The following is a 17,304-nucleotide window of genomic DNA, read 5'->3' on the forward strand; positions in this document are numbered from 1 at the left end:
GAGGTTGTGACGTGCCCAAGGATTATAAGTACATAAGAACGGCCGTACCGGGTCAGACCAAAGGTCCATCTAGCCCAGTATCCTGTCTACCGACAGTGGCCAATGCCAGGTGCCCCAGAGGGAGTGAACCTAACAGGCAGTGATCAAATGATCTCTCTCCTGCCATCCATCTCCATCCTCTGACAAACAGAGGCTAGGGACACCATTCCTTACCCACCCTGGCTAATAGCCATTAATGGACTTAACCACCATGAATTTATCCAGTTCTCTTTTAAACGCTGTTATAGTCCTAGCCTTCACAATCTCCTCAGGTAAGGAGTTCCACAAGTTAACTGTGCACTGCATGAAGAAGATCTTCCTTTTATTTGTTTTAAACTTGCTGCCTATTAATTTCATTTGGTGACTCCTAGTTCTTGTATTATCTTGGATTCACAGCAAATCAGTGGCATTAGAACTCGGGAGTCCCAGTCCAAGCACCAGACTCCACACACTCCCTCAAAACATGAAGGAATATTGTAAATGCAACACAGCATACAATAAAGTATCCTAAATGAAGACCGACCACAGAGTTCTAAACAAATATGGGACGCTGGTGATATTACTGAAGGGACACTGGGAAGTCTCACACATTTTGTAACTTCATTTTTATATGCACTCTCCTTTGAAAATAAAGCTGGGGATACATTTCCTCTTCCATTTGACAAACATTGAAGTTTACCAGCTGTCCTCTTACAGCCCTGTGTTTTTGTACCGTATAGAGAAAAGAAAAATTAATTATGATAAAAAACAACAGTTTTGTCAGTTTTTATTTTGGGGGGCTTTTGGGTTTTTCCTTTACAGAACTGGATGAGTGAAAAACATTGAGTTTCATTTAGACATTTATATGTAGGAAAGGAAATTTATCAGACGGTGATGTTACCTGATTAGAATGACTGGGTTTGAAATACTGCAAATTTGCCTTTTTATAGGAAAACAAAGCTTCTTTGTTAAATTTCTTATGCAGTTGCCTAAAACAGTCATCCAGTCAGCCCACTCAGTTAAGTTCAACATTCCAAAGTCTTTCTATGGTCAAAAGAGATTGGATTATTCATTGTTAATACTAATGGATGATCATTTCATAAAACTTTAGAGTATATCATAATTATTTGTAAATACAGTGGATGCTTGAAATATTAGTAAAATCTCATAACATCCTACTATAATATGTCATATGCACCTCACTTTGAGAAGAATAACTAGCTTTGTGCCTTATCAGACTCATCTCATTCATCAAAATACTCAAATACAATGGGTATTTATATCCAAAAACATCTCTGTTGGGTCAGATCCTGTGATGTGTTGCATGTGGGCAGACCTTGCACTATTACAAAGTCTCTGACTTCATTGGAGCCCTGTGTGGATGAGGTACATTGCAAGATTGGGGCCTTAGGGTATGTCTGCACAGCATTTTGTAGTGAATGGGAGCGACTCTCCCAGCCCAGGTCAACAGACTCAGGATAGCGGGGCTCCTGCTGGTATTCTAAAACCAGCTGTATAGACAGTGCTTTGAAGTTGTGGCAGTGAAAAACCTAAATGATTTGATTAGCTAAGAATTCCGAGCAGCAAAATGAAAACCTCCTAATTCCTTGCTCAAAAATTATTAGTACTAAGTACATTCATGTATGTAAACATATATTTTTCTAAATAACATTTTATTCTGAAGAGCTAGATTATCGTTTATTAATTGATGCTTAGTATATTATCAGTGGAAGTAGGCATAAATTAATACATCTTGGAGCAGACCCTTAGCTCGTCTAAATTAGCTTAATTTAGTTATGACAGTTTACACAAGTGGAGGATTTGCTTCCATAATTTTACCCTGTGATGTCTTATTGCATAAGAGCTGCTCTCAGTTCTGTGACAATACTGCCAGTAGATCCTCAGGCTAAATGTGAAGGGAATGTCAGAGCTTCGGTGAAGCACTTGCTTTTTTTTTGTTTTGCTGCCACATTATACATCACTGTGTGTGCTGCAACAGCTAAGGTTGTTCCATCACTTTCACTTTCTTTATACATACTATTTTAGTGATTCGTGTCTCAGCTTGTAAAACTTTCCCCAGACTGAATTTTGGCATGCAATAACTTTACTCAGAAGCAAGTTACTGTGGGGTATTAAAAACAGTAGCCCAGTGAATTATCAGTGTTTATTTAAAAAAAAATTACAGTTTGGGGTTTGTATGTAATTTTGTTTTTAACTGCAGTAATATAATTCAAACTGTTTTTAAACTAAAAAAAGACAAGCGATCTATAATATCTGTTCTGTATTAGAATGTTTTTATTTGGAGAGAGTGGGTGAAATTAATCTTAAAATAATTGAAAGCACACACTTTTTTGCAAAACTTTCCTTTTTGCTGACTAGGTATCAAGCACTCTCAAATTAGACTGGAGAAACTCTCTATCATATAACCCTGGAGCACTTTTGAAGAGACTTTGTTGAGAACTGGGGCAAGAGAGAGAATTGATTATTTCGGTGGGGATGAATAAGAATGAGTGAATGCAGTGGTGACTTGGTAGATAGATAGATGGGGGGAGGGATAGTTCAGTGGATTGAGCATTGGCCTGCTAAACCCAGGGTTGTGAGCTCAATCCTTGAGGGGGCCATTTAGGGATCTGGGGCAAAAATCTGTCTGGGGATTGGTCCTGCTTTGAGCAGGGGGTTGGACTAGGTGACCTCCTGAGGTCCCTTCCAACCCTGATATTCTATAATTCTATGTGCAAAGGGTGAATTATGTGTGTGTAACCAAGTCTGTGGTGTTGGTGAATAAATGGGGTGGAGAGGTTGTTTTCTGAGAGAGAGATTGAGATTCTCCCCAGGCTAGTGGGAGGTAATTTGTCAAGGTTTATATATGACATAGTGTGTGCGTAGAGAGAGCAAAGCCTTGTCTACACTAAGCTTTTTCTTAAACATTTCTATGGGTGCAGTTCCACCAGAGATAACAAATGTGGAAGCAGTAGTATGTATGTATAAACTCACTGCAATGTCTAAATCTATGCTGTTTGTAAAATCTATTGTGAAAAGGTAACGTACTGGTACGACTTTCCTCTTACATCCATCCACTTCTTTTAGACAAAACTTAGTGGTGCTCCCAAAATGCCAGAGCAAGCACTTCTAATTCCTAATATCATGAGGGTTTTTTTCAATACCAGTTTTGCACATGAAAAATGGAAAAAACTGATTCACAGCTGCCAAGTTTTGTGCAACTCTGACATTTTATGCAAATTATTTCATGTAGTAACTTGCATATTTGCAAATACTTTGCATATGACCATAAAGTCCAGTTTAGGGTCAACTTTATCCTGCCTCAAGTTGTGGCAGGGGTAGGACACAGAGCTGTGCAAAACTTGGCAGTTATAAGGCTTTAGGCATGTGTAGGGTGGGCAAGTGGAAATGGAGTCTAGGGTTCTGGGATAGGCTGCAGTTGGGTGTCTAGGATTGCTGGGTTATAGATTGGTGTGGGGGTGTCTGGGGTAGGTGAACAGGTGCTGTCTGGGAGAGAGAGAGAGATCTGGCTAAGGTCTTACTGGGAGGCATGGGGTCTGAGAGGTCTCCTAGTGTCTGGTTGGAAGAACCTGAGGGTAGTACTGAGTCCTCTCATCTGTCCTATTGGCCAGCCAACACTTGCTGCTGTTCTGTCCCTACTCCGAGCCAGCATTGGGAGTAGCCAGAGGAAAGACTAGCTGGCCACTTGCTGGCCTGAGTGCAGGCTCCATAGCAGCCTCTAGTGGCCATAGGCATGTTTGCAACTCTCGCTTGTAGCAAAAGCCCAACTCAGTGAGTGAGATTCTGGCAGAGATGTGGGCAGACACAGGATTGCCAAATGCAGGATTGTCACATGAGATGACACTTGGCAGCCACACTGGCTGGAGAACGTTCACACTGAGTGAAACTAAAGCAAAGACTTAAATTCAGACTTAAAGAGATGTGTTTTAAGATAATGATCATTTTGGGAGGGAAAGCATTTTGACAAATAACAGCTAGAAAAATCCATGTTGGGCCACCTAATTGTACTTGTTTTTTACCAGTATGGAAGGAACACTAATTTAACTTTTCCCCCTCTGTGCAGGTAGAAATTGTACTGTAGGAAATTATATTCTAAGGCAGATAACCAATGGATTCCTTGTAACCACCATCACTGTCAGCACAGGCAGTGCTGCTAAAGAATAGTGCACTCCGAAACAATAGCTCCTATTGCAGAAGGATTAACAATGCTATTTCTTGTCTTCTAGGAGCATTTCCTCCTCTTCAGGGTCAAGCAAAGGCTATTTCCCGAGAGATGACCCTCAGCAACTTGTGGCTAATTGTCATACAGTCCCTTGCATTTTTGTCGGGCATTATGTGGTACTGCATCCTTCAGTATTTTTATCATTGCCTATTTTAGAAGTTGAAAGGGACCTGAGGACACTTTGAGAAGCCAGGCTCTTGCAAATCTGCATCATGTTTATATGTGCAAATGTGAATATACAAGAGTAAAGGAAAATGCTGGATGGATTTTTACCCCTCTTAGGGGAGATTTTAAACTCCACTAAAAGTGAGGATCAGTAATATCGTGACCTGATGATGTATTTTAAGAACTGTCCGTATTTTTAAAAGGTGTATACCCCCCACACTCTGAAGCAAATTCAGCATTTGGACAAGAGGTGCAATTGTACAACCACCATAGAAGAAAGTCTGCAACAAGAAAGTTCTAACGCCACAGGTATTTCTCAGCATTGTAGTTAAAGCTCAGAAAATTCAGCAACTTTGTTTCTCTAGTAGTCTGTACTACAAGTTGTGTGGTTAGAGATCCTTCATTTGCAAAAACTCAAGTTTTACTGCTGGGATCTGTTAAACATATTCTGCAGAGCTGGTTATGGTATCTTAACTGCTCCCTGATCAGCCATCGTTGTATTAGACACACCATTCCTAAGGACAACACCCATGTGAGAGCCAGTGTCAGCAATGTTTTTTTTGAGAGAAAACAGTGCTCAGAAAGGTGTTTCAGTATCATAATGTATTTAAAAATGATGTGCACCTGATAAATCAGCCCATTACCATTGAACATCTGCCATGTTCCAGTGTATTCCTTCTTGTGAGGGAACTTTAAAAAGTCACATCACTTGATTAGTTCCCTTTTGTGTTTAAAATGTGTTCCATAAATTGATGATTGTCTTTTTGCAAAATGCACTTTTAAAGATGAAAATACAGTGAAGGAAAGATATATAGCTTAGGGAAAAAAGGAAGCTTTATCTATAGCAACTTGGAATCTTAAGAGGCATTAACTCTCCTGCTACCCTTCTGTGTTGGATACCAAACTTTAGCCAATGTGACTGTTTTATAGCTTACAGAGACCTTTTTTTCCAGTTGTTCTAACAGCACTAAATATATTTGTGGCAGGGTTTAAGCAAATTAATGCCAAATCATCAACATTTTGCTTAGGAAGAATATTAGGAAGTTGGTGTCTTTTAAAAAAGTGGGTATAAGTGCTGGCCTAAAGCTATAGGAAAATATTCAACCTACTTGTTTTAAAAAAAAAAAGTAGTAACTATACAGAGGGCAGTATTAACCTGCCACCGTGCTGAAAGTGTCAGTCTCACTAAAAGAAGAATTAAAAGGCAGCCTGGCACAAAACAGATTTTCCGATGTCTGGCTTACAAATCTTTTGATGGGAAGTCAGCGCTGTGGGTTCTCACTTCTGACAGATTCAGTTGGCATCATTTTCATGTGATGACAGAGATAAAAAGAACTATTCCTAGAATACCATTACTCTTTATAAGTACAGACCATGTAGTCAGAACTTAGAGTTACTATGGTGTATTATCTTTCATGGATTGTAACTTTACTGAGAGCAAAGTAAGCCAACAGTAGTTGTCTATGTTGAGTTAGTGGTATAGATTCCCTGTTTTTCCTTAAGCTCATGAGAACCAGTTTTTGATTAGTGTACAGAATAAAAATATAAAACATAGCTTCATATTTTTCCTTTTGCTTGGGGGGGGGGGGAAACAAACCAAAAAAGGGAGAGATGTGAATTTTCCCTGATTTAGTGGGGGAAAAGTGGCCTAGTTAAGTACGCCAAAAAATACAATGACTTCATCATAAGGTAACTCAGTGTGGCTGATAACAAAATGATGCATTATAGAAGATCAACTGAAATACCTCATTGACTATTATGATACCACTACAGGTGAAATGCAGAAGACAGTGTTAATGTTTAGCTTAGTGTTCAATGTAAGCTGCAGTTTTCAAACTCAACTTCCTGATAACTAACACCCACATCCCCCCTACCCTCTGAGCTGAATTGCAGTGTAAGAACAAAATCAAACAAAATACTGCAAAGGGAGGCCAGTTTGGAACCTGAGAATTTTCCTTTACACTTTAATCCATTCTTGTTAAACTATAGCTGAAGTAAGCAATGTATTTCATCTGCCATATTTCAGGAAGGTGTACGGGAAGTTCAGTGCCAGCCATCATAAATGTGGCCGTAAATAGCAGGCCAGGTCTGGACAAGAGTGTACTTGAAATGATCTGCAGAGTGCAAGTGGCAGACTGTTTTTATTTGTCTTACTAACATGATTTGGTTGGAACTACGTTATTGATACCCACATTCCAACAAGTTATTTTGTTTTGTATTGGGAATGAAGGGGTTGATATAAAAAGGGAAGATTGTGTCTAAGTAAGTTGCACAACAGTAGCATGCATCAGACTACTGTTCATTATAAACCTGATACTGCATGCAAAGAGTATATTGCTTTTCTAATGCAGTATGGTGTTTCCAGTGGCCTAGCATGACACACTAATTACTCACATGCTGCCTAATGAAATAGTAGGAGTGAGCAATAGTGTGCCGCGATGGGCATATGATTTACCCAGTCTGTTTGGTTATTATTCAACCTGTTCTCTTTTTTTTTATATTGCAAAATATTTTTGTTTTAAGGCACTGATTGTAGTTTCAATGGGGAGATTAAGTCACATTAGATTGGTTCTCTCCTATCTGCACTGGAAGATGTGAAAAGAGAGTGTCGTGTCTTAGTATGGTTCAATTAGGTGACATTGGAAAGACACTGCTGTTAGGAATTCCGAGTAGAAGTACCATCCCATCATGGACTTAGATGCTAGTTTATGAAGGAGAATAAAACAGGAGTGATAAAAGGATTTTTTTATTAAGGGAAAAAACATAAAATATAGGTAATATATAGGAAATATGGTAATTAAGTACCCTGCTGGTCTAGACTGTTTGGAGATTAGCAGGCTATATTGTAAAATACGCAATTCCTTTGAGTGATAGTTCAGTTACCTGCACCTGGTTAGTGATCATAGCTGTAGTGGACACTTTGCTGCAAGCCATCCAGGGGTTTTCTGTTCAGAACAGTTTTCTCTGGAGGGAAAAATGCATCTAGTAGAAAATTAATTTAATGGTAAAAGTGACCTGCCAAGTCGCAGTATAATTAATACAACTTTGAATTGATAGTTTAAGGAGCAGTATTGTGGCGGAATATATAAAACAATGCAGGGTGGAAATATCCGCAGGAAATTTAATTATACAGATTGTGAACTGTTAATTTCTCTACTACTTTAGAACATGAGGGAGAACTAAAGAGAATTTTAAAAAAATTGCAAATGTTGGTTCCATGTTTTAGATCGTACGTCTTTTAAAATGGTTTAATAACCACTTTGTGAACAAACAATATAGCCTTAGTAGTTCAGAGTTGCTGCTTTTTGGATCCCATAAATGATTAACATCGTACCATTCACAAATTATGGAACCGCTGTTGTTTTTTTCCCTTTTGTGACAATCCTTTCCTTACATGTCCTCTTGTAACTTACAAACCGTTCTACCAACTATTTCAGTCATGATTTGTCTTGAAAGAGGGTTTTTTAAGTTGCTTTAGACATATTTAAAAAGCCAGGCTTTTATTTGTGTTTCTCAGTCGAAAATTTTTTATCCTTCTCTTCTAGAAGTCCTCAGAAATAAGGAGCAACTTACTGCATCTAAAATATAACTACTGTTGTGGTGGTATTCATTATTCACCCGTTTCACAAAAAGATGGCACTGTTTTTTTTTTTTCTCGTTTTTTTTTCTCCCCCCCCCCCCCCCCCCCACCTTTCCCCTCATTGCCACAAGTGCTGTGAACCTTTACTTCTGTTTGTAGAAAACAATAAAAATACCGAATACTGTGTGTGGCAGGTATTAGGCTGGTCCACTTTACCTTGGCATAAAATTTACCTTGGGACCAAAGCTACTTAAATCTGGGATTTCCAAATTGCAAAACTGTTTGGGGGTTGAGGTTTGGGGTTTGTTTTTTTGATAGTTGGCCTGAACTACTTTGTGCCGATCTAACAAAATCGAATGGAATAAAGTAACTGTACAAATGAAGGTACTGTACTGTTTGGAAATAATGCAGCCATATGAAAGAAAATGTTGTATTTTGCAAAATTGCATGTGTTAATTTTTACATTTAATTGTTTTTAAAACAGTTGGAAAAGCAAAATTAAAAAAGAAAAACCACCTGTACTTGAGTTGCAAGGTCTGCATACGTTAACATTTCTGAATTGTTTTATTTTTATTGTGTACAACTGTAGGCTACATGGCTGTGATACAGAGAAAAATCTTTAAAAGTAAGGAGTCTATGCATTTTACAGTTAAACTTTTTATTTTACCATTGGGTAATAAAACAATTACACATTGAACAGCTGTTGTGTTACAGTGAGTTGATTTCCTCTAAACTTACTACAAAAGGGTGTTTATTTTGTACAATGAAATTTAGTTTTTTTGATGCCATATTGTTAACGTTAGTCTCTCTGAATTTTCCCTCTCCCTGTTGTGTATCTGCGTTTTGTTGCGTATGGTCAGAATGAATGCAAAAATTTGTAGTTAGCTACTAAAAGTGATTTTACAAAGGGCTGGTCACACTTGGATTTATTTTACTTATTTCTTTCTTGGATATTTTTATCAAATCTTTTCAACAACCTAGACATTTTTCAGTAATTTAGATATAGGTACCAAAAGAGATTTTTCTTTACAGAAACTAACAGGTGACACTTTTTGTTTAAGTCTGACAAAATAAAGTTGCTTTTTCAAGATTCCATGTGCTTTTAATCCTTCTTCGTTGTGATATTTTTGTTTGATGTGGGAGGGTAAGGTTATATTAAATGTCCACTGTGTTTACCATGGAAACATCAAGTAGCAAAATTGTGTTTCTGCTCACAGTGCAGCTTGGGTTTTAGTTAGTGCATATGTTACTGTATTTCAGAATTAATTTAAAATTACAGATAGTTGCTGTTTCTGGAGACGTCTTTCTGTATCCGAAGCTAATTTTTGGAACTAACAAAAGAAAAAGGTGGGGAGAGGAAGCAACTTCTGCAAGTCCTTTCTCCAGCAAAACTTTCTTTATATTCATTGGAAGCTTTGCTGGAGTAAGGCCCAAAGATTCTAGAACCAGGCTATGCATTCTTTCTACATCTAAAATCCTCCTTGAAGTTGATGGAAGTTCAGAGCATGTAAAGAATATAGAATCTGGCCCCTAAGTAAGCCATGGACTGCCTTCAGGCTAGAAAGATGGGAATTCAACTTTTTCCTAGAAAGTGTTGCCATCTTGTATGTTTCTGATGTGTGAAGCACATCATTTTAAACAACTTCAACTAGGCAAAGCAGTATACACAGCGCCATACATTCCATGGCCCTGGACTATATCTCTTAACAGTAGCACTTACATAGGCCTGGTCTACACTGGGGTGGGGGGATCGATCTAAGTTATGCAACTTCTGCTACGTGAATAACGTAGCTGAAGTCGATGTACTTAGATCAACTTATCATGGTGTCTTCACCGCGGTGAGTCGACTGCTGCCACTCCCCCGTCGACTCCGCCTGCACCTCTCAAGAGTCGACGGGAGAGCACTCAAGGATTGATTTATTGTGTTTAGACTAGACGTGATAAATTGACCCCTGCTGGATTGATTGCTGCCTGCCGATCCGGCGGGTAGTGTAGCCATACCCTAAGTGTCACTTTTAGTTTTAAGTTAACATTTTAACAAATATTGTATACAGTAGTAGGTAATGGAAAAATGGAACTCTTTGGAATACACTGAGGCATCTTGCACAATCTGTAGAACAGTGCAATGGTTGTAGTTGCATCTACCTCTTCATTTCCCTTCTGGGTTTTGTCTGTGTTGTGTTTTTCTGTGATCAGTGAAAAAAGTGTATAGAAAAAAGGGGGTGAGGGGAAACGTGAAAACTGAATTTAAAGCACTACGAGATCCAGTGCTGACCAGCCCTGTTCTCATGTGTTGAAAAAAGCCATTGTTTTTAATTCCTCCTTAATATGAAAATGTTTGGGTTTAAAAAAAATAAAAATAAAAAAAAGTTCCTTCCTGCTGGAAAAAAGTGTATTTTTAAAAGGAAAAAAAATCCCTCTTTGGCTATGAGAATGTCAGCTGTATGAGCAGGTGTGACCATATCATAACATGCTGATCAGATATAAATCAATAAATTTTTACCTCTCAGGACTCTGCTAATCTTGTACTTTGCTTTTCTGGTAATCTATTAATTTGTCTGTCTGGTGGATTCCTGGCTCAGCAAACACGAAGAATTTCAGCTGAGGCAGCAAACAAAGGTGACTTGAGTGACGTGTGCGTGTACACACACACACACACACACACACACACACACACACACACACAACTTATAAAGGAATATCTTTGGCAAAACATCATGTACAGTGTGAAACTGACTCAAAAACATAGTCCTTTCTGAGGCTGGTTCAGTGGTGATACTAGGATGCAAGAGAGACAGGATTCAATTTCCAAACCCAAGTTTGTTTCTTTCTCTCACTCCCTGGTTCTTTTCATCCCCCACCCCAAGCTGATAAGGGCTCAGAATGCTGTAAATATAGTGCATTTAACCCATTTAGAGGAGAGACAAAGTCAGTGCCCTGCAATGCATTTCTCAACTGCTACCTCTCCATCTCATTGAGTGTAGGCTTCTTTTTAAGGAAGCCATGGCTTCATGTCCATCTTTATAAGCATGGTGGCCACAATGCTGGGACCATGAGTTGGAGGTAAAACATAACTGTAAGAGCCTGACAAACTCTGAGAGCCTGTAACGGGGTCCACTCCAACGCCTCCTCGTGCCCAATATGGGAATTAGCTCTGGTAGCCAGTGTGCCTTGCTCTGGTGGTGCTCTGCCCATCATCTCTTCTGTTCCTGGAACCACATCCCTCCAAGAACTGTGACATCCTCTTCATGACACAGCCCTCTGGCTTTGTTGCACTCTGTGCTCACCCCATTCCTGGGGGAATGTACTGCAGTCCGAAGGTCCAGCCACTTCCCTCAGTGGCAACTGCAACCCAATGTCTGGCCACTTCCTCAGTGGCGAGGGGGGAGAGAGACCTGGGCCTGCACAGGAACCCTGTAGATGGCCACTACTTGCTGCTTCCCCTCTGACTCCTCAGTAGGTCTCCCTGGGCCAATTCCCTGCGGCCCCAGCACCCTCTTTGCCCTGGCCTCAGCCTGCAGCCCCCCAGGAGCTGCCTTTAGGTCCCTGGGTCTCTGCCTGCAGCACTGTTCTGTCCATGGTGCTTGCTGCCTTCAGCCTGCAAGGCAGCTGGTCCTCCTCCCTCCTCCAGCTCCAGGGGGTGACTGAAGCTGCTCTGCTCTGCAGCCCTTTTTTTATATGGGCCACCCCGACCCTGATTGGCTGCTGCTCACAGCCCCTCTCTGGATGCCTCCTGAGCAGCCTCCCAAGGGTTCTATTAACCCCTTAGAGCCCAGTGTGGGGCAGGTGCCCCATCACAGAGCCCAATTGTAGGGAAAATGTGTGACCCTGAAAAGGTCAGCATGGCTTCAACCATTGCAGGTTCAAAGGAGAGAACATGCTACTCACTGTTCCTGGGAAGGGGCCCTGTTACTAATATCCTTGTGTAGATGCACCCCTTTGCCCCCTTTAGGGGACTTCAGCCCCAGCCATGCATAAATTGACAACTGGATCCATTTTGGTTCTTCATGCCTTTCTGTTTTCTCTCTCTTTTCATACATAGTTAGGCTGGCTGATGTGATTAAGTGGGGCTGTGATGTTCCATGGAACCTCAAAGATAACTGGTTCTAATATTTTAAGAGGTGGCTAGAAAATCCTTATTTAATAACATTCTTAAACATTTTTCATAACTGAATTTTTGAAACACTCCTTGTAAATACCTGTCAGTTTTAAATATTGGCGAGACAAGGTGGGTGAGATAATATCTTTAGTGGACCAATTTTTGTTGGTGAGAGAGACAAGCTTTTGAGCTTACACAGAGCTCTTCTTCAGGACTGGGATGGGAAATGTACTCAGGATGTCACATCTTAATACAAGTGGAACAGATTTTCGCATAAGTAAACAACACATTTCAAGGGACCATTCAAGGTGAAGTGCCTTGTTAACACCTTCTAAGGGGAAGGGGGAGAAGGCAGCTGTGGGGAGTTGTTAGTGGGTTATAGATTGTTGTACACTTCTACCTCAATATAACGCTGTCCTCGGGAGCCAAAAAAAATCTTACTGCGTTATAGGTGAAACCGCGTTATATCAAACTTGCTTTGATCCACTGGAGTGCACAGCCCCACCCCCCAGAGACTGCTTTACCGTGTTATATCGGGTTGTGTTATATCCGGGTAGAGGTGTAATAAGCCATAAATCCAGTCCATTATTTTTAGTGTCTAGCAAAGTTATGAATTTCAGCTCCCATGCTCGTCTTTTGAAGGTGTTGTGCAGTTTTCCTTTTAGGATGAGGACTGAGAGGTCAGATATGGAGTGATCCCTTCGTGAAAAGTGTTCACCCACAGGTGAAGTGGTGTTTTTGTCTTTATCATTTTCCTGTGTGAATTAATTCAGTAATATAGTGATTGTCTCATTTCACACACATAGTTATTGGAGCATTTAGTGCACTGGATGACGTACACCACATGATGTGATAGGCATGTGTAGGACCCATAGATATTATTTGAATATTAAACATTTTTAAATTGGCAGGAACAGCCATCTTTCACCCAAGAGTACTGAAAGAATTGGCAGAGGTGCTCACTGAACCATTAATGTTGATTTTTAATAAGTTTTGGAATATTAGGGAAATTTGAAAGGACTGGAAAAAAGTTAATATTTTGCCAGTATTTAAAAAGAGTAAATGGGAGGACTTGGATAACTATACACCAGTTAGCCTAAACAATTGGTAAATAATTAAAAGCTGGTAGCATAATTAAGGCCAACCAACATAGTGTTATGTGGGGAAAAAAAAGTCTTGTCAAACCAACTTGATACTGTGTTTTGATGGGATTACAAGTTTGGCTGACAAAGGTAACTATGTTGATGATAATATGCCTAGGCTTCTGTACGCATTTGCCTTATTTCTATATGGTCTGATTTAAAAAAAAAAAAAAAGCACTATACAAAAATCAATGTAGCACATATGAAATGGATTAAAAACTGATTAACTGATAAATCTCAAAAACTAATTTTAAACAAAGAATCATCCTCTTGTGGGAGACCTCCATGGATCTGTTCTAAGCCCGATGCTATTCAATATCATTAGCAATTATCTGGAAGAAAATACGAAATCACTGCTGGTAAAGTTTGCAGATGACACACACAATTGGTACAGGGTAAATGATGGGGACAGGTCAGTTATCTAGATCAACCTGGATCACTTGTTAAGATGGGCTCATTTGCAGAACATAATTCAGCCAGATGCAGGCTCCTCCATCTAGGAACACAGAATTGAGGTCACAGTTAAAAAATAGGGGACTAAATTTACAAGCAGTTACTCTGAAAAGGACTTAGGGGTCATGGTAGGTAATCCCCAGATCCCTAAGTGGCCTCCTCAAGGATTGAACTCACAACCCTGGGTTTAGCAGGCCAATGCTCAAACCACTGAGCTATCCCTCCCCTCAATATGGAACACTTCACGAATTTATGTGTCATCCTTGCGCAGGGGCCATGCTAATCTTCTCTGTATCGTTCCAATTTTTTAGTATATGTTTTGCCGAAGCAAGCACAGATGTTGAACATGAGCTCCCCGGGCAGTGCTGTAGCTAAGAGTGAGAACCTGATCCTTGAATGCATACAAGGGTGTAACAAGTAGGGGTAGGGAGGTGGTATTAGCGAAACCTTTACTGTGCTACTGTCTCCAGTTCTGTGGTCCTTGCTTCAAAAAGGATGTTGACAAATTGGAAAGGGATCAGTAAAAAGACCCACAAGAATAATTCCAGATCTCCAAAACCTGCCTTACAGGGAGACTAAAATCTCAGTCGATTTAGTTTCTCCAAGAGAAGGTGAAGAGGTGACCACAGGCTACACAGAGAAGAGACTGCTGATAGTAGACAGCTCTGTAATCTAGCGGTTAATGGCATAACTAGATTCAATGGTTGGAAGCTGAACCTAGACAAATCGAGTAGAAATAAGGCACACTTTTAACAATGAGGGCAGCACAGACTTCAGTGTGGACTGTACAATCAGTCTGGGGACCCTGAATTGATAGCCCACCCTGAATCCCATAGCGCTGCAATACACTGCTATTTTTAGCTGTGTTAGTGCATGTAAAGCTAGTTTGGGTCTCATGCTGCAGTCACACTTCAGACTGTAGTGCAGACATACCCTTAGGGGTAAGTCTACACTGCAGTTGGGAGCGAGCTTCCCAGCCCAGGTGTAGACACTTGTTGCATTAGCATGCTAAAAACAGCAGTGTGGACATTGTGTCTTGGGGGGCAACTCAAGCTGTCAAGCCCACCTGACCCCCACCGCCACCCCAGGTCTAAAGTGGGATGGCTAGCCCAAATCCCCACTCGACCTCCAACATCCACACTGCTATTTTTATCATGCTAGCTCAAGCTCTGCTAGCACCATTCTGTCTACCAGGCGATGACTCTTGTTTTTGCTGGTGGGTGTTCCTCTCCACCCCCTACTTCCCATGCGAGCGGCAGGTGGAGCCTCCAGGGGAAGAGGTTGAGTGGAGGCAGGTCCTCGGGGCGGAGCGCGGGCAGAGCAGGAGGTGGGGCCATGGTCTGGACACGCAGGGGCCACAAAAGATTAATCCATCTGAGCACCTCCTATATTTTTTTGTTTTTTGTTTTTTTTGGTCAGTGGGTGCTTGAGCCCCAGAGCACCCATGGAATCGGAGCCTATGCTCCCAGCTGCAGTGTAGACATACCATAAACGGCACATCCCCTCCCATGAGGAAGCGGACAGTCTAGGCCCCTGTTGGTGATAAAGAAAAAACTAATTAGCAGCTGAGTGGGAGAGCAAATGAGGCACAGCTGGAGACTGTCCCAACGGTTTAAAGGAAAGTTCTAATAGTTACTTGACAAAACGTGCAGTAAATGATATACCATATTCATAGCAAAACCAATGTTAGATTAAGAAGAAGCATTTTCTAATAGAACTTGACCCAGTTTCTCTTACTGATTCAAATGTGGAGCACTGCTTCCTTGTCACAAACTCCTGTGTTTCGATGGGGGTTTCCTGTCTCAAGCTATTCTTATTTTAATTTAAAAGGTATTGGTATGTTCTCACCATTATTGTAAAGGAAGAGATTGTAACAATGTAAGCTGCAGTTTTCATTTTTCACTAGCGGTTTTTTCAGACTGCCAGCCAAAACAATGCTTAGGAAGGGGTGTCCCTAGGTTACAAACGGTTGTTACGGTATCTGGAGCCAAGACGGGAAAGCCCTCCAGTAAGTGTGATTATGGTGAAAAAGGGACCTACCTAAAATGTAATTTAACACAGAGTCCCCACGTCTTTGAGTCAAATCTGCTTGCTTCTTTGACAAAAACAAGTTATTTAATTTTGCTAGCACTGCCAATTCGATACAACTGTGGGATTGTGACCACTTCTATTTTGCCTTGTGCATTGCAGACAGCAATCAGCTAAGTCCTGATGGCGGAATCAGCTTCAGAGGCAGATAGAGCTCACCTTGGTTTTCTGACACCAGCTGCAGTAGGAAGAATCTCTTTGACTTGTACACTGAGAATAATTAATATGAAAGTCTTCAACAGGGCGTACTGGCCCTGTAAGCGTAGAGGGGACAGAACATAAGAACATAACAGAAGACACTGTTCCAGGGAGTTGGACTGAACAAAGGCCCAGGAAATGGCCTGGTAGCAGAAGAGAGGAAGCCATCCTACAGAATTAGGAGCTGGATGGGGAAAAAAACACCAGGTCAGTTCTTTTAAGAGCCCAGAATTAGGAACCCTGTGGTGGATCTGGGCTCCCCTCTCTTCCAGCCAATCAGCAGGAGCTCTCTGGAGGAAAGCAGTTGATAGACTGCCTTCTCCCTCAGCACAAGAGAGACCCTGAAGGAAGCCAGGTCTGGAGAACTGAGCTCCAGTCAGAAAGGTCTGCGACTGGAGGCTTCAGGTGGAGCGCACTGACAGAGGAAGAGCTCTGGGTGTGGCAGAAGAACTGGAGCGAAGTTTGAACTGTTGGAGTAGAATTATGGACTTTGTTGTGGACCCACGGAGGATTTTTTGGATTGTTTAGTGACTAAGGCCTCTGAGGTTTGTATGAACTTATTTGATATTAAACAAGCCACTGGTAGTGGTGCTGTGAGCTACAACAGAGACTGTGGAGTGCTAAGGAGCCCACACGAGGAGGCGAACGGCCAGGGTGCCTGCAAAGCAAACCGTGGCCACAAGGGCAGAGGTGAAAGTAAGCTGGTACACCCTGGTACGGCGTGCCGGCAAGAGCCAGTGTGCCGTACCGGGGTGGCCCAGCTTCCCCAGGCGGCAATTTTAAAGGGCTTGGGGCTCCACCGCCAGAGCCCTGCAGCTGGAGCCCTGGGGTAGCGGTGGGGCTCCGGGGGTTATTTAAAGGGCCCAGGGCAGTAGAGGCAGTGGGAGCCCTGGCCCTTTAAATAACCCCTGGAGCCCTGCTGCCGGAGCCCTGGGGTAGCAGCGGCAGCTGGGGGCTCCGGCAGCGGTTTAAAGGGCCCGGGGTGGTAGCGGAGCCCGAGCCCTGGGCCCTTTAAACTGCTGCCAGAGCCCCCGGCTGCCGCTGCTACCCCGGCGGGGGACGGGGAGGGGGAGGACACTTACCAGTACAGGGCGGGCCAGGGCTGGCTCTGACCCCCCCCACATCCCTGCCCCTTCCGCCCGAGGTCCCGCCCCTTCTGGGGGCCAGAGCCGGCCCCAACCCAGCCCCGTACCGGTAAGTCCCTATTTTTACTTTCACCCCCGCACAAGGGGGACTCAGATAGTGACCACCCTATTACAAAGCCATCTGGGGAGAATGAGAGGCCTGCTCAGTAAGAGGCTAGGTTAGAGGTCCCCAA

The 17,304-nt window shown here is 41.9% G+C and overlaps 1 protein-coding gene and 1 non-coding gene across 6 annotated transcripts in view; one reads left to right on the forward strand and one right to left on the reverse strand.

Moving 5' to 3' along the window:
• The window catches only part of LPGAT1 (lysophosphatidylglycerol acyltransferase 1), a 162,829-nt gene extending 146,066 nt beyond the window's left edge, over window positions 1-16,763 (forward strand). Inside the window, exons 9-10 of one of the 5 annotated variants that reach the window (XR_010600217.1) lie at window positions 4,266-4,735; window positions 15,891-15,909. Coding sequence is in view for 4 of the 5 variants with exons in the window: in XM_005306334.5 (XP_005306391.1) it covers window positions 4,266-4,417 (152 nt within the window). In the remaining variant the exon portion in view is untranslated. The other 4 variants (XM_042855116.2, XM_042855114.2, XM_042855115.2 and 1 more) reach the window with 4 other exon arrangements.
• On the reverse strand, window positions 13,927-14,033 carry LOC112058930 (U6 spliceosomal RNA). The gene has a single exon (XR_002888104.2). It is a non-coding gene; the product is annotated as a U6 spliceosomal RNA (small nuclear RNA).
• Window positions 16,764-17,304: the final 541 nt, after the last annotated feature.

Source organism: Chrysemys picta, chromosome 3 (assembly GCF_011386835.1).
Source record: "Chrysemys picta bellii isolate R12L10 chromosome 3, ASM1138683v2, whole genome shotgun sequence".
In the NCBI taxonomy this organism is placed as follows: Eukaryota; Metazoa; Chordata; order Testudines; family Emydidae; genus Chrysemys; species Chrysemys picta.